This window comes from Paramormyrops kingsleyae, chromosome 21 (assembly GCF_048594095.1).
Source record: "Paramormyrops kingsleyae isolate MSU_618 chromosome 21, PKINGS_0.4, whole genome shotgun sequence".
Lineage (NCBI taxonomy): Eukaryota > Metazoa > Chordata > Actinopteri > Osteoglossiformes > Mormyridae > Paramormyrops > Paramormyrops kingsleyae.
The window spans coordinates 10,303,034-10,330,583 of NC_132817.1; the positions used below are offsets into that span (position 1 = coordinate 10,303,034).

A 27,550-nucleotide genomic window follows, 5' to 3' on the forward strand; every position below is an offset into this window, starting at 1 on the left:
CTCATAAATGGACAAGTTTCAGGGGCCGTCAGATAGTGAGATTATCCTCTGGGGCAAAAGTACTAACATATACCTTCAGTTTACAATCAGCTGTACAAATAGCAACAATGACAGCCATATAGCGCCTTTTACATGTGGCTCTCGATAAACCAGAATTAGCAGCTAAATACCAAGCACACTGCGGCTCAGCCCAAAGAGGGTGGTGGCCAGGATTTGCCCAGCAGTGTAAGTGAGGTCAAAAGAAACGGACAAACCTTGAATTGGCATTTCCGTTACTTTTGCCGATATTAAACGGAGATTAAACAGCCTCGTCTTTAAACTGCAGCTGGTTCCTAACTTGTTCCTTATGGTGTGTCAGCGGTGTGTCAGAGTGGCAGCCTCTGCTTTCCTGTGGCTCCCGAGCTTCCAGAATCTGAGCAGAGACTTACTGGGATTTCCGCACATCAGCCCAACCTGATCAGGGAGGACACGACGAAATGACATTTAAGCTGTCCAGTCTGGGAATCCGGCTCCGTGACCTTCAGTCACCTTTGGAAAGGCCACCAAAGTTTATCTTTCAAGTCTCCTTTGGCCATGGATTAAACTCATAACATGGCCATTATTCATTACAGGAGACCATTTTGGGCATCATTTGAAACTGTTCCGGGTCACTTAACAGGGGCACCACAAGCAAATTTAAACACACCCATTGGCTCTTCTGTACATGTGTGTGCACACCAGGACCTGTCCAGGGTGTTCTTGTGCCCTGGGCGAGATTCTGCTGAGGCTCCAACACATCCCCCCCCCCGAACACCAGAAAACAAATATTGTCAGTTCATTTATATCAAAATCATTTCAGCAGCACAGGGTACCTGGCTGTTAACTAGTTAGCTAGTGTCTAAGAAGAAACACAGTGAAATATTAAAACTAGTGCAAATAGCTGTAATATCACATGTTTCTTCTGATTCGCTCTTTTGTGCTCCCTAATCAATTGGCGCCCTAGGCGATCGTCTATGTCAGCTATAGGCTGGCCCAGCCCTAGCACATACATACACAAGCAAAGACTTGCATAATCACATATACAAAATTGTCAGCGGAGTATGATTGTATTACGATGACAGAAAGGGGACCTTGGCGAAGACCTTCAGCTGAAGAGAGCCAGAAATATGGAGGCGTTAACTAGACACTGGAGATTCAGAGTTTGAACCCAATAACAAGGAGGAGCAGACATATGCAACACATGCGACCTCCATCTGTCACATACTTTGGTTCATCTTCCAGAAAGACAGTGGCCTCCACTGAACTGAGCCAGAGTCCAAGCAGAGTGGGAAGCCACTACTGGGCGTCCACAGAGCCAGCAGCCCTGGATCCCAACAAACAGCTCCCAAGGCATGAGAAGCTTCCATGACTTAGATGCATTCCGGCTCTGGCAGCGTCACCTTTAGATCAGCTGCAGGAGCGCAGTCTAAGGCTTTCTGACGCTGAGCAGGAGACATTAAGATCACTCGTCATGTAAATGTTTTCCTTTCTAATCTGGGAGCAGATGGAGAAGAGCCAAGGAAGACGTCTGAAGAGACATTTAGACAGTCAAATAGTCAAGTCTATCCTCTGCAATGAGCTTCCACCGGTCTGAGGGATATTATACTGTCAGATTAACAGAATGGCCTCAATTTCTCCATATTTCTACATTTTGCATTTGACGTATCATAACCAAAAAACATTAGCTCCCAGATTATCTGCCTTTCCTCACCCAATTTGTTAAATGAAGCTTAATTCACATATTTCATCAAACAGGGCCAGACTGGGAGGCTTGTTTAGGCCGGAAATCCTAACAGTGAGTCAGGCCACCAATTTTCTGGGGGGGGGGGGGGGGGGGGGGGTTCTACACAACATTGATTCAAAACAGGATTACGGGAGGATCCCATAATATACAGCAGCAAAAACTTTATAAACTTGTTTACATGCATTAACACTCACACGACCATGCCACACAATCATGTATGCCAGAAATTTGAACTCTTTCCATTGCTGCTTGTATCCACGTTGTCAGATTGTGCAGAAGAGAAGTAATCCATCTCTTTGAAGTGATCTAGCGTTCTTTGGACCACTGAACATTTAAGCAATTTGAATTGGAGCACCCATATGGAAAAGTTTTTTAAAAATGACATAAAAGTATAAAAGTCTGGGCACCCCTGCTACAAATCACTGTATCAATTTACAACTTACTAAACTTTTGAGGCAGCAACTTCACTTAAACATATCTTATACCTTATGGAAACGGCAATATTTCAGTAGTGAAACATTTTTTATTGGACCAACAGAACCAATTGAATATGCATTTAAACAAAAATAGGCAGGGGTATAAATCTGGGCACCCTAAAGGAATAATCCCATCAATATTTAGTAGAGCCTCCTTTTGCTGAAATTACAGCCTGTAGACGCCTCCCACAGCCACTGACAAGTCCCAGAATTCTGGCTCGTGGTATTTTGGACCATTCTGCTATACAAAATAGAAGAATGGTCCAAAAGGTTTAATAGCTTCTGAGCGTGAACAGCCTGCTTCAAATAAATTCATACATTTTCAATGATGTTCAGGTCTGAGAACTAGGAACATTGTACTTGTGCCTCTGAATGAATTTCTTGGTAGATTTTGTATGGTGCTTTGGATCACTGTCGTGCCAAAACATCCAACCGGGCGTAACTTAAACTTTGTGACTGACTCATGAACATTCTTCTCAAGAATCTGCTATTACTGGGAGGAATTCATGCGGCCCTCAATTTTTAACAAGGTTTCCAGTACCTGCGCTGGCCACACAGCCCCATAACATGATGGACCTGCCACCATATTTTACAGTATACAGCAAGTTCTTCCCCTAAAATGCTGTGTGTTTTTGTCACCATGCATAGCGCATCTGCTTGTGACCAAATAACTCTACCTTAGTCTCATCTGCCCACAGTATTTTTTTTCCAAAATGGTTCTGGCTTGTCCAGATGCGCTTTTGCATACCTGTGGTGAGTACTCAGAAAAGGCTTTTTGCGAATCACCCTTCCAGCGCGCTGTTCCTGGTGCAAAGTGCACCGGACTGTGGAACCATGTACAATGACACCATCAGCAGTCAGATGTTGTTGCAGGTGGTCTGTTGTTTGTCTGTGACCATTCTAACCAGCCTTCGCCTGTGCCTTTCAGATATTTTTCCTGGCCTACCACATCTTTCCTACGCGAGGACTGTCAGTTGGCCTTCCATTTCCTAACTGCATTTCTGACTGTGGAAACACAGTCCAAAACTTTGTGATAATTTCCTGTACCCTTCTCCTAATTTATAACATAGTTTTTAGGTCAGTACAGAGTTCTTTAGAGGTTCCCATGCTGCTACTCTCTAAGAGAAAACCAAGGACAAGCACAACTACCAATTACCTATGTTAAATAATCTTTTCCATGATTGGTTGCATCTGTCTTTGTAGCTTAAGGTCTAATGAGCTAATCAAAGCAATTTTGTGCTGCAACCTGTCAGCATTGAATGGCTATGGGTCTTCAAATTAATGCAATTAAAAGAGTGCCCAAACTTTAGCAAATCCCATTTTTACATTTTACTTTATTTCATACAACTCAATAATGCTACACTGAGAATTTTGGTCTGATAAACATCCCCTTGTCTACATTTCTCTAGAACAAAAATGGAATATTGCTGTGACCTTCTCTTATGAAGACAGAGCAAACTATCATGCAACCTCAGTGGGGTGCCCAGACTGTTACATAGCACTGTATATACACCCTAGTTATCTGCCTGACTATCATTAACTTTGAATTAGAAAAGGGACTTAGCTTTCTTATCAATCCAATTCAATCCAAATAAAATATGCCACAATCAGCAGCCAAGTAATGATTCAATTGGTCAGTGGCATGGTGAAGGCTATTTTGCAGTCAACAAATACCATTCCTGTCCAATGAAATTGCGCAGCTTACATCCACTCAACATCCATTTGTAGCTGGACAGTCCCAGCATGTCTTGTTTCAGATCTCCGGCTCCTCAGTGTTCAGAAACAGACCTGAAGAGTCACCCAATGCACTTGAACGCAACCTTTGCTGCGTGATGCTGGTAAACAATCCTATCAGGTGATGCTTGTCTTTGTTTAAGACACTTACCCTTTGCTTAAGGGAAATTGCATGAGAAAGGCAAGTATGGAAGATAGAAGCACAATTTTAGCTTTAAAGGAGGAACGTGGTAAAATGCAATGGTGGCTTTGAGTGACTAGAATAACAGTAGAATAAAAGAAAGAATATCTTGAAGTTTCCTAGGCAGGAACGCCAGGCTGTCCATGCACAGCAAGCAGATAGGAAATGGAAATCCATTTATAAAGAACGAAAGAGCAGTCTGCATTACAGGTAGAGGTGAAATCGAGATGTAAAAGGTGCCCATCACACTGGTCACCTCCGTTTGAAGACGCCTCTGCTGGAAGTGCATGTGTCTGCAGGTAGAATCTTTCAGACTCTGCCATGTAGCTTTACAGTACTGGTATGGCAGCCCACCAAACAAAAAAACCACCGATGCCATTAGCTAAAGGAGATGTGGGGGGAGAGCCTTGTCAGGCATCACTTTGGCACTAGCGAGCTCATCGTGAGTCATTCCTGGCCGTTTTGTCACAGGTGGGAGCCGCTCAATCTGCCTCTGAAGTCACACGAAAAAATGCGAAGCCTCATGGTGGAACCCTGATTGGCCATTGAGTATAAAAGCAGGAGTCACACAGTCTCTTCTTACCCGACTTGTAACAGCCAATCAACACTCCTCTTACATTCTAAAGCCTAGAGATGACACGTCATCCCCAGGTGCCTGATATAATGCATAAGCCAGACTGCAAGGGCGTTGCATGCTCATAGTTTTCATCAGAGAAGAGCACCACCTGAACCTGGGTCTGCGGCAGAGAGGGAGCAAACCCCTTCTGTCCTTCCTTCTTCCTCCTTCCTTCCCTGTACCCCCTGAAAATCTGAGACTAGCTGGAGGCAGAAGCGTGACCCTCTAGGGCCCATGGGACCTACCACTGGACAACACTGTAACTGTCACCTCATCTGAGATCCACAGTGGAATGGAAGGCGCAGCCAAGGTGGAGAGCATCCAAAGATGAGGCGAAGGAAGTGGGAGAGGAAAAACTCAATCATCCACATTTGGGTTTCATTAGCAAAACCCAGAGAAGTGCTTAACTTGTGCTGGCCTCTCCCTCGCCCTCTTTCCCACACTCTCCCATATGCCCTGGGATCGAGGACGGCATCCGGCGCCGGCACAAGTTCTCAGCGCAGGAGCTGCTGGGATACAGTTCTCCTAAGAGGTCTCCCACATAGACTCTGCCATGCACACGAGCAACAAATAAAAATCAGATTTTCTGCAAACGTCGAGAGCGTTGAAAAAGCACTGCATGAAGGAATGCAAGTGAAAAGATGTTTTGGATCGTAGACCGTTGACACACTGCATCATCGTAAAGCACCGACGCTAGGACGGAATTTGATCATCCTGGCGAGTCTGGGGACATGTGGCTGCAATTGCGTGTTTCTTGCTTCTGAATGCCTGTACGTGTGCGGTATGCGCCAATGCGCAGGGAGGCCCAGAGCAGAGACGAGCAGACGGCAAACCCGCCGGAGCCGGACGCACGGTTTATGTTCATCTTCTGGGCAGGTACTGACACCCCCGCAGGGTGCCCACCACACTTAGGAGACTCCCCAAGAGTACGGCACCAGGGTGCGCTCAAGCATGACTCATGACCTCATTATTCCAGCAATGCGCACACTTATAAACAGACAGTTTGTAAGGACAAGTTATAATATTAAACCTGAGAATCTCTTCAGGACAAAAGCAAACAAAGACCTATTATAAGGCCAACAAAAGTAAATAGAGAGATGAGCTGACCTCTGGACCAAAGCCACAGACTTGTAGGAATTATCACTGCGGCCATAGCAACTACAACCAGGCCCACGATGGTCACCATCTGATCTGTAGGGATTATCCTTGGGCCTCTGCTGATAGTCGCCAGGCCCCTGGGGTTTACCACAGCTCACCATGAGGTGTTTGTCCCTGGACCCAGAGTCTGTGCAGAGGACAGTTCTCTAAATAAAATAAAAAGCAGATTTAAAGTGTACCTTATTTTAGTATAATACTGTAAGGAAGAACAGGAAGCATCAATTCCCAATGAAACAGAAGGTGTGTTAAAACTCAGGCCTGACCCCCTACTGTCCAATAACTTCCAGAGATTCCCAGTGCAGCTGGAATACAGCCTTTTGGTTTGAGACATTGAAGACAGTTGGCTCATTGAGACTAATGTTCAGGAAGACAGGAAAGGTGCCACCTCGGCAGCTGACAGACATACGAGGGGTTGGGCGAAAGGTTCAAATGTCATTTTCAAGTACAAGAGTCACAATAATGAGCTATCAGGTGAGTTAAGTCAGTTTAACTTAACCTCGACATTGAAGGTAAGAAACACTCTTTCCAAATACAGGGTCAATGGTACTACAATGTTTGTCCGCCTGAATCTGTATCCCATCTGTTATTTCTGATGTTAAGTACAGCCGGGGAGATATATATATGTCATTAGATCTTTCTGATTCATGGTTCTGTGATTTCAAGTGTTGACTCATTAAGAAACAAAAGCCACAGAGACACATGGGATGCAGACATGTCTTCCTCTTAGCGAACAGGTCTCTCTTCAGAATAGCCCTTTTTGTGGGTTAAACACATTTTGTCATGGGATAAGACTTTCGGAGTTTAGCAAGAGACTCCGGGGAGCACCCGCCCATTAATACAATTCCAGGCACACAGCCAATGATGGGGAATTTCATCAGCGAGGAATAACCTTCTTCACTTCTCTACTGGCCCTAGGAGTCTTCAGAGCCCCCTCAGCTCCTGACACTCTCGCCCCAGAGAGGGAGCACGCATGTTTGCCGCCATCTCAGACTAAAGGAAACTTAAATGGCTTCACCCTTGAGGCAATTCATTCCTCAGGAAATCAAGTGATATCAGCGTTCAGCAATGAAAAAGATCTTTTGAGACCCAGTTATGTTTTAATAACCATGCGATAATTTGCCCAGCATGAAGTGGGACTGAAAGACAGAAATGTGTCTTTCATTGGGAGACAGATGGACTGAAGGAAAGGCAGAAACAGCCTGCAAGTCCACACAGAATCAAAGGCGATACAGCGAATGACAAAGCGTGGCAGCATCTGTGAACTTCTGTGGGTCAGATTTCGGACCTCCCAGCATTCCATTCATCCCCCGGTCCTGTTTGGGATCTAACGCAAATTCAAACTGCAGAAAAGCACTAGACTGAAAGCAAAAACATCAAACAGATTTTTTTAGTTGGCCAATGGCAATAAAAGACAGGAGTGGCTGCATCTTTGTCCTCCCGAAAAAAAAACCCAACAAATAGCCATGGACTCACTTAGGATATTTACAGCTTTCATTTGATACATTTATAGGAGTGTTTGGGAGCATGATGTATATTAAAAGCACCACAGAAACTCATAACTTTGCCACGAGAGCCATTTTTGGCCCCATTTGATTTCTCAGGAATATGTGCTCCCTCATCTCACCACAACCTTTCTGGTGTGGTGGACATTTCCAGTCGGCCTCTCGAGCATGTCCATGCATTTACTCTCAGGTTTTTCTTTGAGGTCCTCACACATTAACACGCCTTACATCACTTCTGCAGATAAACACTCTGTGAGCTCCCTCAGGTCACAGAAATCTTTCAGGGGTTAGGATACATTTCCAAGTTAATAAACTGCCCACTCATGTGTTCCCAAGACAACAACCCTAAGCCCTGCAGAAACGGCGCCATAGAGGTCAAAGCTCCTGCCAGTGCCCAAGCATTGGGGGGCCGTTTTATTTATTTGTTTGTTTTTATTTGCAGAGATTTGCGTTTCCCCAGTCCCCACAAAAGGCCGGAGACTTCATCAGGGGCTAAAGAGCTGTGTGACTAATTGCCCTGCACTGACACTTGAGCAGTTTGCTATGATGAGCCCATCACAGGACTGTGCAAATTACCATCCACCTCTAGGGAGTCTGGGAAATCGCCTCCCCCCCTTTTTGTATCTAATCACATTTGCATGACAAAGGTATGGCTTTCCAATAGCCAGGGTCCTGTCCGTGTTCCTGGCTCTCTGTTCCCAAGGCAGCCCTATTGATCCCTGATTTTTCCGCGCATACCGCGTATGCCCAGCGCGGTGAGAGTCTGGGAATGTGGGGAGCTGGATTAGTTCTGCACATTAGCTCTTTTTAATGGGGAAAATCGGCCAGTGTGTGATCCCTAATGGAACCGGCCTACAAATTAGACCGGGCCTCCTCAGAGCCTTGCTAAACACATACCAATCAAGCACACTCATTAATACTTCAGACTAATTATTCCTTGAAAAGCAGGATGAACATTAAAAGAAAGGTTTCCTTGGAACTGGTTTACCTGGACACTACCAACATTGCATTTCCTCTACATTTTTATCCAAGCACCAGCCATGGCCTTTGACCTCTTACCTTCATTACTGTTTGTTTGGATTAGTGCATAGTGGATTTACTAATGCTATGTGTGCCTGACGGTGCACTGCAGGTGTTCTGTAGCCTACCTGAATGAAGTTCTCTAGCTTTGCCTTGGCTTCTGCCAGGGTGGGGTCAGCATGCCTCACCTTGACCTCGGGGTTCAGCTTCTGGGCCTGCAGTCCGTTGCCAACCACATGACCTGTGTAACTGAGAGAAAACTCCAGTTACTGCTAACTGCAACTGCACCCACCAAAGCTCAGGGCACTATATCATATACATCATGGTGGGTAGCATTTTAGCATCGCTCCCCCCCCCCTCCCAAATGTGGCTGGGGTCAGATCTCACCCCCGGTCCGCATGTGAGATATTTGCACATCGTCTACCATGATTGTTCCAGAATTCAGTCAAAAAGCGTGCAGTTAGGTGAAACGGAATCTCAATTTGATAAATTAAGACACAAAAAATCATTATGTTTAATGTTTTTTTTAGATAAGGCTATTTGCCTCTGACCTGAAGAGTGGGGACCCCACTTACATTTCCACCACTGATTATAGGATTTGCAGGAAACAAATGCTTTAAGCTTCATTTTGCTTTAAGTCATTACTGTGACTTTTGAGAAAAATGAGGGTGAAATTGACCCATGTTTTATGTGAAGAATCCTGTAAAATCATTGCATTTCAATGGATAATTTCAGTACAGTTTTCTTAAAAAAAATCACAACATATATTGACAAAAAATAAGAAATATCCTGTATTCTATGAAAAAATATATTAATGTGGTATTTCTGGACGTAAAAGTTGGATCTGTAGCATTTGGTCTAGTTTGTATAGTATCCCCCAGTCAATGCCCAATGCCAGTTTGTATACTATCCCCCAGTCAATGCCCAATGCCAGTTTGTATACTATCCCCCAGTCAATGCCCAATGGCAGTTTGTATACTATCCCCCAGGCAATGCCCAATGCCAGCTTGTATACTATCCCCCAGGCAATGCGCTATGCCAGTCTGTATACTATCCTCCAGTCAATGTGCAATGCCAGTTTGTATACTATCCCCCAGTCAATGCCCAATGCCAGTTTGTATACTATCCCCCAGGCAATGTGCAATGCCAGTTTGTATACTATCCCCCAGTCAATGCCCAATGCCAGTTTGTATACTATCCCCCAGTCAATGCCCAATGCCAGTTTGTATACTATCCCCCAGTCAATGTGCAATGCCAGTTTGTATACTATCCCCCAGGCAATGCCCAATGCCAGTTTGTATACTATCCCCCAGTCAATGCCCAATGCCAGTTTGTATACTATCACCCAGTCAATGTGCAATGCCAGTTTGTATACTATCCCCCAGTCAATGTGCAATGCCAGTTTGTATACTATCCCCCAGTCAATGTGCAATACCAGTTTGTATACTATCCCCCAGTCAATGTGCAATGCCAGTTTGTATACTATCCCCCAGTCAATGCCCAATGCCAGTCTGTATACTATCCCCCAGTCAATGCCCAATGCCAGTTTGTATACTATCACCCAGTCAATGTGCAATGCCAGTTTGTATACTATCCCCCAGTCAATGTGCAATGCCAGTTTGTATACTATCCCCCAGGCAATGTGCAATGCCAGTTTGTATACTATCACCCAGTCAATGTGCAATGCCAGTTTGTATACTATCCCCCAGTCAATGCCCAATGCCAGTCTGTATACTATCCCCCAGTCAATGCCCAATGCCAGTTTGTATACTATCACCCAGTCAATGTGCAATGCCAGTTTGTATACTATCCCCCAGTCAATGCCCAATGCCAGTTTGTATACTATCCCCCAGGCAATGCCCAATGCCAGTTTGTATACTATCCCCCAGTCAATGCCCAATGCCAGTTTGTATACTATCCCCCAGTCAATGCCCAATGCCAGTTTGTATACTATCACCCAGTCAATGTGCAATGCCAGTTTGTATACTATCCCCCAGGCAATGCCCAATGGCAGTTTGTATACTATCCTCCAGTCAATGTGCAATGCCAGTCTGTATACTATGCTCCAGTCAATGCCCAATGCCAGTTTGTATACTATTCCCCAGTCAATGTGCAATGCCAGTTTGTATACTATCCCCCAGTCAATGTGCAATGCCAGTTTGTATACTATCCCCCAGGCAATGCCCAATGGCAGTTTGTATACTATCCCCCAGGCAATGCCCAATGCCAGTTTGTATACTATCCTCCAGTCAATGTGCAATGCCAGTCTGTATACTATGCTCCAGTCAATGCCCAATGCCAGTTTGTATACTATTCCCCAGTCAATGTGCAATGCCAGTTTGTATACTATCCCCCAGTCAATGTGCAATGCCAGTTTGTATACTATCCCCCAGGCAATGCCCAATGGCAGTTTGTATACTATCCCCCAGGCAATGCCCAATGCCAGTTTGTATACTATCCTCCAGTCAATGCCCAATGTCAGTCTGTATACTATGCTCCAGTCAATGCCCAATGCCAGTTTGTATACTATCCCCCAGTCAATGTGCAATGCCAGTTTGTATACTATCCCCCAGTCAATGTGCAATGCCAGTCTGTATACTATCCCCCAGTCAATGTGCAATGCCAGTTTGTATACTATCCCCCAGTCAATGTGCAATTCCAGTTTGTATACTATCCCCCAGTCAATGTGCAATTCCAGTTTGTATACTATCCCCCAGGCAATGTGCAATACCAGTTTGTATACTATCCCCCAGTCAATGTGCAATGCCAGTCTGTATACTATCCCCCAGTCAATGTGCAATGCCAGTTTGTATACTATCCCCCAGTCAATGTGCAATTCCAGTTTGTATACTATCCCCCAGTCAATGTGCAATGCCAGTTTGTATACTATCCCCCAGTCAATGTGCAATTCCAGTTTGTATACTATCCCCCAGTCAATGCCCAATGCCAGTTTGTATACTATCCCCCAGTCAATGTGCAATGCCAGTCTGTATACTGTCCCCCAGTCAATGTGCAATGCCAGTCTGTATACTATCCCCCAGTCAATGTGCAATGCCAGTTTGTATACTATCCCCCAGTCAATGTGCAATTCCAGTTTGTATACTATCCCCCAGTCAATGTGCAATTCCAGTTTGTATACTATCCCCCAGGCAATGTGCAATGCCAGTTTGTATACTATCCCCCAGTCAATGCCCAATGCCAGTTTGTATACTATCCCCCAGTCAATGTGCAATGCCAGTTTGTATACTATCCCCCAGTCAATGCCCAATGCCAGTTTGTATACTATCCCCCAGTCAATGCCCAATGCCAGTTTGTATACTATCCCCCAGTCAATGCCCAATGCCAGTTTGTATACTATCCCCCAGTCAATGCCCAATGCCAGTTTGTATACTATCCCCCAGTCAATGCCCAATGCCAGTTTGTATACTATCACCCAGTCAATGTGCAATGCCAGTTTGTATACTATCCCCCAGGCAATGCCCAATGGCAGTTTGTATACTATCCCCCAGGCAATGCCCAATGCCAGCTTGTATACTATCACCCAGTCAATGTGCAATGCCAGTTTGTATACTATCCCCCAGTCAATGTGCAATTCCAGTTTGTATACTATCCCCCAGGCAATGTGCAATGCCAGTTTGTATACTATCCCCCAGTCAATGTGCAATTCCAGTTTGTATACTATCCCCCAGGCAATGCCCAATGCCAGCTTGTATACTATCCTCCAGTCAATGTGCAATGCCAGTCTGTATACTATGCTCCAGTCAATGCCCAATGCCAGTTTGTATACTATTCCCCAGTCAATGTGCAATGCCAGTTTGTATACTATCCCCCAGTCAATGTGCAATGCCAGTTTGTATACTATCCCCCAGGCAATGCCCAATGCCAGTTTGTATACTATCCCCCAGGCAATGCCCAATGGCAGTTTGTATACTATCCCCCAGGCAATGCCCAATGGCAGTTTGTATACTATCCTCCAGTCAATGTGCAATGCCAGTTTGTATACTATCCCCCAGTCAATGTGCAATGCCAGTCTGTATACTATCCCCCAGTCAATGCGCTATGCCAGTCTGTATACTATCCCCCAGTCAATGCGCTATGCCAGTCTGTATACTATCCCCCAGTCAGTGCGCAATGCCAGTCTGTATACTATCCCCCAGTCAATGTGCAATGCCAGTTTGTATACTATCCCCCAGTCAATGTGCAATTCCAGTTTGTATACTATCCCCCAGGCAATGTGCAATGCCAGTTTGTATACTATCCCCCAGTCAATGTGCAATTCCAGTTTGTATACTATCCCCCAGTCAATGCGCTATGCCAGTCTGTATACTATCCCCCAGTCAATGCGCTATGCCAGTCTGTATACTATCCCCCAGTCAGTGCGCAATGCCAGTCTGTATACTATCCCCCAGTCAATGTACCATGCTCTAAATTGCATATTGAAGGTAAGGGGCTGAAAACACCTGTATGACAAAAATGCAGTTTGTCCAGTATACTAAGCATTAATGTGCAGCCCCAACCCCCCCCCCCCCCCCCCCCCCGGCTTTGTGGACAGATAAAGATGATAACTTATTGAACAATGAAATGTTGAATCCATAAAGCAATAAGTCAATAATATCGTTTTGAGACAAAAATGGTCACATTCTAGATCAATCCAAGGACACCTGGATGACGCATTTGGGCACATTCGGGGGCTGCTGAGCGGCCTTCATAAATTCACGGGAATGTCAGGTACTGCACACAGCCAGACTCCCCAGCACTTATGACTCCTGTCTAGTCCTTACATAGGACTAGTCCCTCAGTCCTGTAATTTCCAGGGAAACCAAAAAACAAATACCTAACGTGAGAAGTGTGCGTGCTCCACCCCTAGACGGCCCTTGGTGTGCATTTTATTGCACGCAGCTAGTGAGTGCTTCAGTTGGAAGACAGTAAAACATACATGGAAAAGCAGGAACGCTTCCCTAGAACCCGAAAGAAGGCTACATTTCAGCCTCTAACGCCTGCTTAGAACATTAACAGCCAGCGACTCGCTGCAGAAATCGCCAGACTTAAGTGTAGAGGTGCCAGATGGGCCGTTCCTGCATTTCATACATAATGAGAGACTTTCTCCAGTTCAGTGCTGCTCAGTGACCTAATGGGCTTTCTGGGCCCTCCATTCAAAGCACTGGAATTTGACCAAAAGGCTCTTTTAGGTCCTTCCAGCCCACGCAGCGGCATAAATCTGCCCCTTGTCAGTTCTGCCGAAGACATTACGCTAAGGAGTCTCTTTCCCACGTGGGAAAAACACAAGCCCATGCTGGCTCGCCACGTCCAATTACAGGCCAGCTCCACAGGGACGTGTAAAACAGGGAGGGCCTCAGAGAAGCCCACCAGTGGTCAGGTTCGATCACGGCGCTCTCTGGATGCCTGGCAAATGCAGCATCTGGCTAATAACCACATTCAGCAACACCCTGCACAGGGGGCCAGACCGTCCCTGGGTACAATGCAGTGGACACCTCGGGTGGGGGGCCAGACCATCACAGGGTACAGCATGGGGGACACCCCAGATGGGAGGCCAGACCATGGCAGGGTATAGCAAAGGGGACACCCTGGATGAGTGGCTGGACCATGTCAGGGTACAGCATGGGGGACACCACGGCTGAGGGGCCAGACCATCATAGGGTACAGTGGGGGGACAGTTTGGCAAGCTGAACGATATTGAGCTGCGGAATGAGCCCCACAGGAAAACAATCATCCATCCATCTATGCATTTTCTGTAATGTCGCGGGGGATCCGGAGACAACTCAGGAACCGTTCACTCACACACCGTTCACTCACACACCGTTCACTCACACACCTTTCACTCACACACCGTTCACTCACACACCGTTCACTCACACACCTTTCACTCACACACCGTTCACTCACACACCGTTCACTCACACACCTTTCACTCACACACCGTTCACTCACACACCGTTCACTCACACACCTTTCACTCACACACCGTTCACTCACACACCGTTCACTCACACACCTTTCACTCACACACCGTTCACTCACACACCATTCACTCACACACCGTTCACTCACACACCGTTCACTCACACAATCAGAACATGTCAAATTCAAACTCACAGAGTCTGGGAGAGAAATCAAACCCACATCACTAGTGGTGTGCGGCTACCACATGTGAAAAGATAAATGGTATAATAACTAAAAAGGCTCCATATTAAGAGCTTAAATGTATTAGATCTACCTGTGTATTCTTGGACAGTGTTTCTCAACCCGGTCCTTGTGAACCCCCAGACACTTTTTTTGCTCCCTCATTATTACTCCAAGCGGCTCCCTAAGGACCAGTTTGAAAAACACTGCTCTGGGAAACAAGATTTGAATGACCTTGAATCTTGTCATTGTACTCAAAATGTACATTACTGCTCACAGAAGTCTAAATTGAAGCAGGATGGCAGGAACACATCTCTATCGCGGCAAACATTTCCAGTCATGAGGACTTGCCGGTGATGTAGCTGTATTCAACTTCAACAGCAAATCAGGCAAGTCTTTGGAACATATGTCAAAAGTCCGTCCGTCTTGCTGAGGGAAGTGATCAATAGTGTTTCAACTGTCAACTGACACGAATGACTCAAAAAAAGGTTATGCTGTGAAGGACGCCAGAAGACCTTGGCTCCACAGTGAAGTGCGCTGAAGGAGCTGCATGTATCGGAGAGGAACAAGGTACTAGCGATGAAGCAGCATGTCTGAAAGCTTGTTCCTCCCAATCTCTGAATTAACACATCACCTAGTTTAAATGTGTCTTTTAATGGCACAAAATGATTAATTTTGGTAGTATGTAGCTCAGTGGCTCAGTGGGAATCTTTTCCCATGTGTGGTGGGTTGTTGGTTTAAATTGCATGCCCAGCGGAGTAGTCATATCACCATTGGGCCCTTGAGCAAGGTCCTTAACCCCATTTTCTCCTGGATGATTTTGATCTCTGCTCCTTCCTTGCATGTTTTGTTGAATAAAGGCATCTTCTAAATAAAAAAATATATCGTTCAACCCCACTGGCTAAAATTTTTCAACAGGTTAAAATAGTGTACTAACTTTTAAGAGTGATTTTTTTAACCACTGTTTTCTTATTGAAGAGTGAGGCAGTATGTACTTCTCCCTCAGACACCAGAACAATCTAGATGTTCTTCCTTTAAAAAAAAAAGCTAACACATGAAAATAACTGGATAACATTGTTATTCACACAGAAAATCATGACAGGCCTTTGCGAGGAGTGTTCCCTTGGAATGGGAGGGACCACGTATGGCGCTTGTCCAAAAATCGGGAAGCCCGTGTGCAGGGATGTCTGAGTACGTTGTATCAGGGTCTGGTGAAGAACTGGTCACTTCCAGCATGGGTGGGAAGGAGGACCAGAGCCTGGGCCTCTCATTGGGCCTTGGGTAGGGAGGTACAAGTCTTGGAAGACAGTGTTTTTCTAACAAACTGAAGCTCCTGTCTCCATCCTGAACCATCACTGACATCCAGCTGTTGAAGAAACAAGCCCATCCAAATCTAACTAAACCCTTGTTTCCATGCCGACAGACGTGGCTAGCTACATTAGCTAACCCATTAGCCGTATGCTCAGGCGGGTTGACGGGACACGGCCCGGTGCATGCAGTATTAACACCGGCTATGCATCTGCTAAGCATTGCGCAGGGGTGGAAAAGAATGTGTATAACAAGCAGGAGGGCCACAGACACAGAGCCAAACTATTAATTAAAATGATCGTTTCATTGTTGATGTCATATTGCTGGGCCTTAAACAGAACCAGAGTTGTGCTCCGAGACAACCTCTCCAAACAATGCATCTGGTGCTTCAATTATTCATACAAGACTAATCCTTCAGATGTCCAGTGCTACTGGCTTCTGTGGCCTCTTATCCTGCATTATTCTCCATGGTTGCCAGCTGTAATTAACAAGTCCTTTATGGGCGATGCAAGCCCCAGTCTTAAAGGGATGTGTTTATTTTGGCTACATGCTACTGCTTCTAGCTAAAAATGAAGGTAATGACTACGGCTTAGCCTACAGACCTCAGAGATTGAGAAACTCGTGTCACTTCCTGCTCCAGCTCGGACATATTAATGTGGTTTCAGAACATGACTAGGATGGTTCACATCACACGCTCACTACCTCCTGCTTTGAGTGAAGGATTCTTGGAGAGGAAGCCTTATTGTTAGACCACAAACCTCTGCTTGGAAGGGACCTCTTTTTGTCCATACAGGAGCAGAACTTTTTTTCCTTTCTTTATTGGATGGCAGAAGCTACATCAGGCCAATGGGAGAGTCATGCTGCAGCAAGAGAGTCCGCCCTGATGGCTGCTGTGTTTGGCTGTTATGTGACCTAGAATAGTCTGAACCCAGTTTTCACAGACTCATGCGGGAAAAACGTCTGTTTACAACCAATATCATGACATGTTGCAACAGGCCAGGATGATGAGGTCATGCTGTATGAAAGGCCACAGTTTTCTCACAAAGAATCAGCAACAAGATGCATTAAAAAAAAAAAACATAAAAACCTAAATGCTTTGGATAAATAACCCAATATGATGAAGTCGCAAGAATAAATATTGTAATAATGGATGAAACAAACAGACAAGGCCAAACAGTGCAGCACTGATTGTCACAGCTGCTTCAGTTCTCTTTTACTTTTTATCATTTCACGACCATGATGAGATATGCCTCTCCTACAATAAGAGGCAGCTTCATTCTAGCTTTACAGATTCTTTCTCAGTGTTTCTCTGACTTGTAGAGGGAATCTCAACAGCACACGTCTTCTGGCACACGTCCTGCCTCCCATTCCTGCACAGTCACTAAAAGGCAAGAGAGCAACTTTGCAGCAAAGAACACTTTGTCTAACACTGCAACTCTACTGACTTGTGATAGAAATTTCTCTGTCAATCTAAGCCCTGTATTAGCTGATCTATTCAAGATGTGTTGTGGACTAGATAGAATATTGCAACCTACCTAGTGTTTCTGTATGTATTATGTTGCAATATTAAAGTGGACTTTATTACATTTTCTCAGGGCTGCTGGAAGTCCAAAAAATGCAAGGATAGAGCTCCAAAATGCCCACAACAATGGAATAATCCAAACCTAGAAAGCACAATGAACCAGTGCAAAGTGGTGGTTCTGAGGCTAGGGATGTGTGCTGGTACTCGGAAGGTTGCTGGTTTGAATCCTGTAAATGCCAAGAGTGATCCTAGTCTGCACAGCCCTTCACCTGCAGTTGTTTCTTTCTGGGTATGACGTTAATCTACATCCAGTCCTGCAAGCAGGTCCTCAATTTACTGGGAAAATTTGGGGGTTGGTGGCAGGATTGGCACTCCAGCCACTGGAATAAAAACTGTTCCATTTCACTTGGGCTAGTGTTGTGCTGAGGTACCACCAGCTGCACTTGGGTTCTCATCCCTGAGGTGGGTTGTCATGTGGTGGGTGTTTGCAATGCAATGTCTCAGTGCATGCTCCTTACCGCTCTCTCTCAGTGCATGTTGGACTACAAAATCTAGATGGGAGGTCACTGCTTTTAATTCATTTTCCTGCAGTCTTAGTCCTTATGTGTAATCACTGCATTAAATAATAAACTTAAAAGCAGTAAAATAATAGTAGGATGCCTCCGATGGGGATCAAGCTGGGTTTACTGTTTAGATGCATGAGGGAGAGCAGAATGGCTTATGAACCTAAATCTGCTTTTAGTTCTTCTAAGTATGCACCGCTTCTGATACGCCAGTCTGCCAGCTTCCAGCGCCCTTAAAAGATGCCAAATTCATGCTATAAATCTGTTGTCACCCTCTCACAGGTGGCTATTTACTGCCAAAGAAGTTCACAGTATGTAATTATAATCCATCCTCCTTGTCTGGCACGAGAGAAACTTTTTACATGCACAATTTTCTGAGGAATGATGCTCCCATGACTCACAGTGGCCCAAGGCCTTGTGGGGAAAAACATTGCGATGACAGTTTTTACAGATGGAACCAAAGTGGTTGAGCAAGTGGTGGTGGGGGGGGGGGGAGCAAAGAGCCACTGCAATTCCTCCCTGAAGCTGGCATAACACGAGCAGTGGGACTTCCTGTTATGGGGCTAAATTAGGAACTAGTGTCACATAGTAGCAATACAGACTCTTCATTGTAGGTTACTTTAGCCCCATTCTGTGGTGCAGGCTGGAGACGACCATACAATCTCTATGTGTGTGTGTGTGTGTGTGTGTGTGTGAGCTCATGTGTGTATTACATTGTGGGAGCCAAATGTCCCCACAATGTGATAAAAAAAAAAACTGTTATTTTGATGTCGTGGTGACCACCTTTTCGGCTCCCAGAAGACGAAACTCAATTTTATAGAAATCTGTGAATGCAATAAAAAAACTAAAAATGCCATCAGTCTTGTGTTTTGTTTGGTTACTTATGGTTAAGGTTAGGACTGGGTAAAGGTTAGAGTTGTAATAGTTGGGATTAGGATTAAGTGCATAGAAATGGAGATTCCCCGTCTTCGTAAGAGGATGAAGACCCAAGTCTTTACAGTCCTGGTGCTCCCTGTTTTGTTATATGGCTGCGAGATTTGGACACTTTCCAGTGACCAGAGATGAAGACTGGACTCCTTTGGTATTGTGTCTCTTTGATGAATCCTTGGGTCCCGCTGGTTTGCCTTTGTGTTGAACGAGCGGTTGCTCAGGGAGTCCCAAATGAGGCACATTACCTGCACTGTGAGGGAGCGTCAGTTACGGCACTACAGCCATGTGGCGCGATTCCCTGACAGTGATCTGGTTTGGAGGATCCTCATTGCTGAGGAACAGCTGGACCAGGCCAAGGGGACGCCCACATAACACCTGGCTGTGGCATGTAGACGGCCATTTCCGGAGGGTGGGACTGGACCACGTGTCAGGCGGGGGGGTCACCAATCGAGATCCTGAGGTGTTTTGTCATGTGGTGGGTGCGGCAATGCACTGTAGCAGTGCATGCTCCCCAACCTGACCAGACCTGTGTCCCCACAAAGAAGGAATATATGAACTTTGCGTGTATGTGTGTGAGTGTGATTGGGCTCTCTGTAGTATGCCTCCAGTACACTGACAGAAGGCTGTAGGTCCCACGTCTCCATCTGTTGTTTGACCGCAAGCGTAACATCACAGTTGTATGTTTACTATCCTCCAGGGGTCTGACAGGCTATAATAACCACAGAGAGCTCAGTGCCTTTGGATGCATCCCTCGGTCAGCTGAAATCCCCTAAAATCCTGCAACTCACTAAGGGCAAGTGAGTGCCAATGAAAATCTTACCAGGAAACGCTAAGGCCACCATAGGTGGCCCAGGCTGTAATAACCACCCTGCTGATCTCACAACTCTTCATGGCGCCCTGCTTTAGCAGTAGGTAATGCCAGAAATTAGAAGGGAGCCCCAAGGTGGTGGGAAGACCATCCTTACCCAGGCAATAAATGGTAGCAGACACTGGGCTGAGATCATGGGAAGCGTGCTGACCTGTACCTGTGCCCTCACCCAACAGACTGAGGCCCGTCTGTCACAAGCAGTCCCTCAGTGACAGGAACATGGAGGTGACCTCAGTGATGTCAGCGCTCCCCTACATTCAGAAATTCAGAACTATACAAGCGGGCCAATCATTTTCTTCCTTCATTTCCTGTCCTGGTTCTGCAAAAACAGGAAGCCTAAATAAATTAACCAGTGTGTAAGGATGACTGTCTGAGGTTCCTGACATGAATCGCAGTTCGAAAGAAAGCCTGAAGGCCTCTTTTTTTATTAACGCATCCTATCACTCACCCGTCATATGGGGGATACAGTTACTATCAGTTCAATGGCCTCTCATTTGCCATATTGTAATGCATCACAGTTCACAGGCTTGGGCGTGGCCGTCCTGCATGAATCTTACCTTTGGTGCTCCTTAGCCCTCTGTCTCAGATACCGCGCTGTTCACAAACGATGCCTGGAAGGTAACCCAACACAGGTCCTCCAGGACTCTAGGGGGCGTGTCTGAGAAAACCTAATTCTGTCTGCGGTTTTCTCCCAACTCACCAAGGAGACGTGATGCCTCCATGGCACCCATGAAAGAAGCTAAACACGGAGAGGAACAAGAAAGGGATCCATTCACCCTGCAGCCATCTCGCCATCTGGCTTTATAATAGTACACAATAATTTGTGTACAAGTTGAACATTTATAAAATCAAGCTAATCCTTAGTGTTCAACCTGAAGATTTCGAAAGGCAAGATAAGGTTAGTTTCTCATGGCTAAGTCTTTGCTTACTGGGTATATTTTTTGTCCAATTTCCCCTTGCAAATCCTTCAGAAATCTTCCTTGAAGTTAAAATAATATAACTGACGTGAACATGATTCAAGCACACAAGCTTCTGATCTGGAGTCAGATGCAATACTGTTGTCACACCAGAAAAACAATAAATATCTGAATGAGAAAACTCAGGGCTAACACATGCAAAAATGGTGTTTCCTGAAGCTGTTCGGATATTTTCTAAAAACGTGGCAAAACAAGAAGGTGAAATGAAATATCCGAAGTGGCCTTGAAGTCTGTAAGCAACTTACAGCTGTGAGGGAGGAGACAAGTGCATCGGCAAGCCTGAGGAGCTCCGCTACTGGGATCCATCCTGCAACCACGGCCAGTACTGGGAACAGTGATGCCATCCCAGTTAAATGGCTACATAAAAACACCTTCTACTAGTTAACTGCACATGGGCATCTCCGAGATTTGAACTGGGGACCTCTTACACCCAAAACAAGTATCATTAACTTACCATCTTGTAAAATTTAAACAATAAGAAAATTAGAAACTTCAATAAACTTTTGATAAGGGACATTGCTTGATAGCACATAGCAGCCTATCACATCACAGAAATGAACACAATTCCAAACAATTATATGGCGACTTTTCAACCAACACACTACAAGGTCAATTTAATCAGCAGAGCATGCCACATGCTACTGTTTTGGTTACATGCTACTGTTTGGGTGAGCGCTGCCTCAGAGGAAACTTCAGTTTGCCGGTGAAGAAAGCCACAGCTCAGCAGCCGTAACATCTTTTGAAAAAAGGAGATATTGTGAATAAACAAGGTAAATAGCCATTGGTGGTGTGGTGGCACTTTGTGTATTTTAAAACTGACACACCACTGACCAGTAGAACATAGAGAATGCAAGTGCTAACAGTCACATTCACCAGCAAGTAGGGTTTCCATTTTCAATCTGAAGAAATATGGGACAAATCACTGTCCTGTACTGTTCAATATAGGACACAGCATTTTATTTTTCATAACTGGATGGATGGTGACTCTACCAGCAATGTCAAACCTGTTTCCTGTGCTATCACAACTAGCAACAAACCCAACTGTCAGCCCTATGTAGTGTTACACTCTACAATAGAGTTTTTATCTATGACTTATTTATTAATATTAAATATCAGTTTGTAGTTCATTCAATTTGTCATCAAAAATTGCATGAGGCTCTAAGTATAAAACTTTCTCAATAATCTATATAAAGCTGTCTTGCCTTTACAATTGCAAGCTTTTCAGCACTGGGAGAGGTGGAGAAAGTATAATACAGGAGTCAGGTGAAGAGGACACAGGTCACAGGGCCTCAATGACCAATAAACAGCAGTTCGATGCTGGGGAGTATTACACCACAGATTCTTTTGGGGGAATCAGAAAGCCCACCCACTGCATGATGGGCTTGTCTTCCTTGGCCATAGGTTGAGGTCCGGTTTGCCATCGGGGAGTCAGAGCAGCCGAAGCCAGCCCCCGCGAAAGTCAGCGAATGACCTCTGAGGAGGAAGGTCACTGGAAAGGCACCACTGTAAGGTCGAGCACGCGCCATTGTCTTCTTTTATTTGCTGTTTCAATAGAGCTGGGACGGCAGAAACTTGCCGCGCTCTACACACCGCCGGGGCAGGGGCCACCGGCAGTCACACAGGTGTTGTCTTACGCCGTAGCGATTAACAGACCGTTTAGCAAGCTCCTCAGTTCAGGAGCCGCCCAGGCTCCTTAACAACAGCTAGGCTAATTCACAAATGGGGAGAGCTTGCTGCTGAACACATTCCCCTGAACCTTAACTGCAGCATTGCCATCACCAGCGTGGGACGGCCGCCTCACTCACTCCCGCTGATGTTCAGGAATGTTGACATGAAGCATGATATGGATCAGAAGCTGCACACGCACAAAGAAACGTGAGCACACTCCCTATTCCAGCACGCGCCTCTTCGGCGATTCTGAAGACACTCTTCACACTTTAACCTAACGGCTCTCGGTGGAGCCTTCCCATGGTTCCCATGGTAACAGAAAGAGGTGAGAGGTCAAAAGTGACAGGCTTCATACGTTCCTCAGCCACAATGTCATCTCTGTCTCTGTTCCAGCTATGAGAAGACTACATTAGGAGTCACGGAAATAGGTAACCAGAACTGGATAAAAACCACTGCAGACAATACAAATAAGATTTTAATTCAATTATTACTGGAAGGACATTTAGCCTGAGAACTTGGCAGCAGTCATTTAAGCGTGACTACTTAAAAGTGAATTGAATGCTCCCTCTAGTGGCAGTTATAAATATTGCACTTAGTTTACAGTTCACATAGCTATTAGAACATGAATGAGTTTAGTTTAGTTTAATACATGTAACTTTAGTTTCAGTAATTTTTCCTTTCATATCTTCCACACCCTACTATGCATCACCGTGTCACTACTTGGGTACCATGGGGGTAACCACCCTGTGTTCTGGAATCAAAAATCAGCCTTGGTGCTTGGGTGGGCCGCTTGAACGAGCCTCGGGCTGGACCGGGCCGGACCACACAAGCCAGAAAATAAGGGCTGATGCTGGGGTGGGGCGCTCAGACTGCAGTCAGAGAAGCATGGGACCGGGATGGGTCTGGGTGGCTCTAGTGAACGAGCCTTGGGCCAAGCCGGGCCGGACCACACAAGCCAGCAAGCTCAGCCTCTGCACATATACAGCTCTCATTAAAAGCAGAAAGAGAAGGATTGTATTTCCAGGTTGGGGGTCAGGCTATCAAGATGGGAGGTTGGGGGAGGGGGGGGGGGTTCTGGTTTCTGGGCTTGTCTGGAAGGGAGCACCCTGGTAGAACATTGTCTGGTCTTAAGAAACAGAGGAACAGAAACCTGAGGACTCTGGGAGTCTAGGAAGGAGCAGGGAAGTCATTAAAACATTTACTGGTGTAAAATAACCCTAACCCTAACCCTAACCCTAACCCTGTTAGGTTCACACCACTGACACAGCCAACTGTCCGGACATCTGCCTTTTAGACACCTGGAAGGCAAAGACCAGCAAACAGAGAGTATGGGGGGCATAAGCCTCATTAAATATTCCATTGAATGAGAAAACTTTATTTGCAACAAACAGTCTGTAAGCAACTGACAGCTGTGAGGGAGGAGACAAGTGCATCGGCAAGCCTGAGGAGCTCCGCTACTGGGATCCATGCTGTAACCACGGCCAGTACTGGGAACAGTGACGCCATCCCAGTTAAATGGCTACAGATCTGCTCCTCATTACCATGCCCAATTTTTCCATCTGGATTTAAAATGACTTTTCTTATTGCATTTGTTTTTCTCTGGTTTGGTTTCCCACCATGAGGCTGTTACATGGTTACGTAGGCGAAGTCAGACTCGGAAAAATAAACAATATCAACCGTCTTTTAAAATTAATGACTCTGACTGGTTTAATTAATGACTGGTTCCAGTCACTTAAAACTGTTCTGGGTATCACAGTTTTTAATGGAATCCGATTTTTCTGCGATAACAGGCAAATAATGACTCAGATCATTGTGCGTTCAGCTCTGGGGCAAACATATCACACATAGCAAAAAAAAGAGGCTTTTTAGTCTTTAAGTACAGCCAATCTGCAGATTAAGAACGTCTGACTTACGGAAATTCGTACTCACGTACGGACTGCCATAAAGCCTATTATATGGTTACATGTAATGTTTCATAATAACGAATGCACACACTGCTTTGTGACGCTTCAGTGCAATGTTTCAGTACCGCATGTAGTTACTCTTATTGTATAATAATAATTACTATTATGTACTGTATTATAATTTTCCTTAACTAGTAATTCTACTTAATTCTACTTAAAGACAGCCTTGCAGAGTGAAACTCATTTGTAAACTGGGGTCTGCCTTTATATACGACAGATCTTGTCAGCTTCTTAGGAGTAACCATAAGAGAATGACAAAAAAGACTATCCAGCAGGGGGTGATGTTGAGCCAGAATTAAACACCACACACCACACGGAGACACAAACTGTAATTGGAGTTCCACTGGAGCCAAGGCCTCACCAACCTAGCAGATTTCTACAAAACAATAGTTCCTAAAGCTGCTCCTGAACTGACCATATACACCTCAGCTGGTGGCCGACTGGGGTCTTCTTAACATGGTTGCTACATGTCTGTATGTCAAAAAAAAACCAATCAATTAAAAGCCAAAAGACAGCAGACATGAAGGAAGTATCCCAAAGCAGGTATGGGAGACAGGAATCCTCCTGAACCCCAGGCCATCCAGCTGCCAGATTGCCACGGCAAACTGTCCATCACTAATCGGGAAGTAGAATATGAAAATTATGTTTGGCACTAGAATCCGTGTGGTGGATACGGTGGACAGAGAGCAGCCATGGGGACTTACAGCTTTAAATAAACAAGGCATCACATACATAGCAGAGGTCCTCAAAAATCCTTTATATCCAGTGACTGGACCCTTTTCACATTACAGGACCTCCCTCAAATGTGCAACATCTGTTTCATATTAGGATGAGAACCTCCAATACTACAGCTTCCACCTATGTACCTGGATGCTATTGGTCACTTCCTGGGGCAGCGTGAAGTCAGGTGACCAGTCCATCCATTCATATCCTTACGTCACCCGGGCCTTATTACAACTGTAGAGCTCATGCGAAGTTGCCTTATCTTTGCCCTCAGCCCCCAAACCACGTGCCCACGCCCTGACTCCCCAACCCTGCGTCTCACAACCACCCCTCTTAAATTCACTCTTTTTAAATTTCCTTGGCGCTAAAGCCAAATCCATTCGTTCTCCTTCCCCGTCACTGTTTTGTTAAACCTGTCTTCACCGCCATACCTTAATAAATCCCTTGCCTCTTCCTCCTCTCCCTGATTCCCCCGAACCCACTGAGAAAAAGAGTAATAGTCACCTTTCCATTATCCTTTGCCTCACTATCAATGTGGAGGTGCGGCATGGATGCTCCCCGCAGGCCAGAGGAACACGTGCAGGAAGATCACTTACAGCCAGTCCTTCCGCCCTCCAGGAGCACGGCAGGCAGAGGAAACCACAGCTTTGGTTGAAACATGCATAAACCGCCATTGTCCAGACAAAGGGCCGAGTGCGTATCTATTCCCAGCCTTCGGGCTAGCTTTTATTGGCACTTCTTACGGCATTCAGTGAAACACGATGCAAGACAGGGCTTCCTGGCACCATCTAGGAGTGTGTCAGCCTGGCAGTGGTTGGGGTCTTTAATAAAAGCCATACAGCAGTGCCCAACAATGTGAGAAGCTGACAGGAACTGACCTGACGGTACGTTGGACACAAGACAGGAATGCAAGGCCTTGTCACACGGTCATAGTTATATCCAGACCTTGCTACCGATGTTCTGCCAATGAGCCATGCCAAAAAAGGGGGCTGTCCAATAGGATTGTATATTACAGACTCCTCCCCTTTCTGATTTGCATAACCACTGATGATGTTACTGCATTCCAGAGAGATGAAAGCCAAACGTCAAAGACCTGCAGGCAAATCTGGCCACCCATCATCTGCAAGTTCATTTTCAAGGCTGTCAAAATTTGCATGTAAGCTCCCCACAGTTACGAAACCCGTCCGATCCATCAGCAGTTGCATTGTTTCCTCAGGGTCTCCTGAAAAGTCCCGTGAAAACCCCCACGCATGCCAGCCAGCCCCCCAAAGGTTATCCGTGGGTTATGCTATGGTTCACACCGATGTTCTTTCCTACTGTTCACACTGCCCCTTGTTGGCATCTGCTCCAACACCATGGAGACTGTTTCAGCCAGGAGGCAGCTTGAGGGGGGCCCAGTGAAAGGGGAGAGAGCCAGCGGAACACCACTAACCCCCCAGCCCAGACCCCTGCGCCAACCCTGCTGGGCTCCTGCCCACCTGCTGGTGCCGCGTGCCACCCCATAATCCCTGCCGGATAAAACAGCACGGAGTCATGCCAGGCTTGGATGTGGGAGAGCGAGGGGACTGAGGAATTGAAGGTCAACATGCGTGTGAAGAATGACATGCACAGGGGTCACCATCCTGGTGGGGGGGGGGGGAGGGGGCATGGGAGGGTCGAACAAGAATGACTGATTCTAGCTCTGAAACAATGGAGGCGCTTCCTTAGGACTGAAGCTGAATTCCCTTTCTGAGGATCCTGAAAGCGGGATGCCAACCCCAGGGCGACCTAAGCGGGGAGCTCTGCCCATAGGAACATCAGCAGGTTTCTGTTCAAGCCGGTCACATCACGACTCACATTCAGTCACCCAACAGTTTACAGATGCCTCATGATGGCTGCCTAAGTGCCAGTTTCTCAACAAGCCAAACCGGAGTATTGGCCAGTCCCAAATACTGAATGAACTCCTACTGCGTGACCACACAATCAAAGTGACAATAGGCAGTATATGTACATTATTTTCACATGGGCAGCTTCAGTCATTTTATGTGCAAGAAACAGGTGCCTCAGTGTGGAGCAGTACAGCCTCGCAACTCTTGGTTTGGGTTTTGAACCCACCCCTGGCTCTTTGGATGCTCAGGTTGGATGGGGTTCCATAGCAAACTGGCACCCCATCCAGGGCGTCGCCTGGCCCATGCCTGCCCCTTCCTCGGCCAGGCTCCAGAATAACTGTTCAATCATTTGTGGAAAACGGAAAGAATATAACAAGATCAGTGAAACGATACTGATAATGACCACATCCAATAGAGCATAAAACTACTGGCATCCACCGTGAGAGACTAAATGTGGACTTTAGGTGAGCTTGAGGGAGAAGCTTAACATGCCTGTCTCTGGAGGGTCTGCTAGCGGGCAAATTCACAGCCCAGCCAATCCTAACACTGCCCCCCTTTCTCTTCTCCTC

The 27,550-nt window shown here is 45.9% G+C and overlaps 1 protein-coding gene across 1 annotated transcript in view; it reads right to left on the bottom strand.

The window, feature by feature from the left end:
• The window catches only part of LOC111847647 (glypican-5-like), an 89,351-nt gene that overhangs the window by 21,205 nt on the left and 40,596 nt on the right, over positions 1–27,550 (bottom strand). Inside the window, exon 6 of the mRNA XM_023819032.2 lies at positions 8,578–8,698. Coding sequence (XP_023674800.2) covers positions 8,578–8,698 — 121 coding nt within the window. The remainder of the gene's footprint in view (positions 1–8,577; positions 8,699–27,550) is intronic.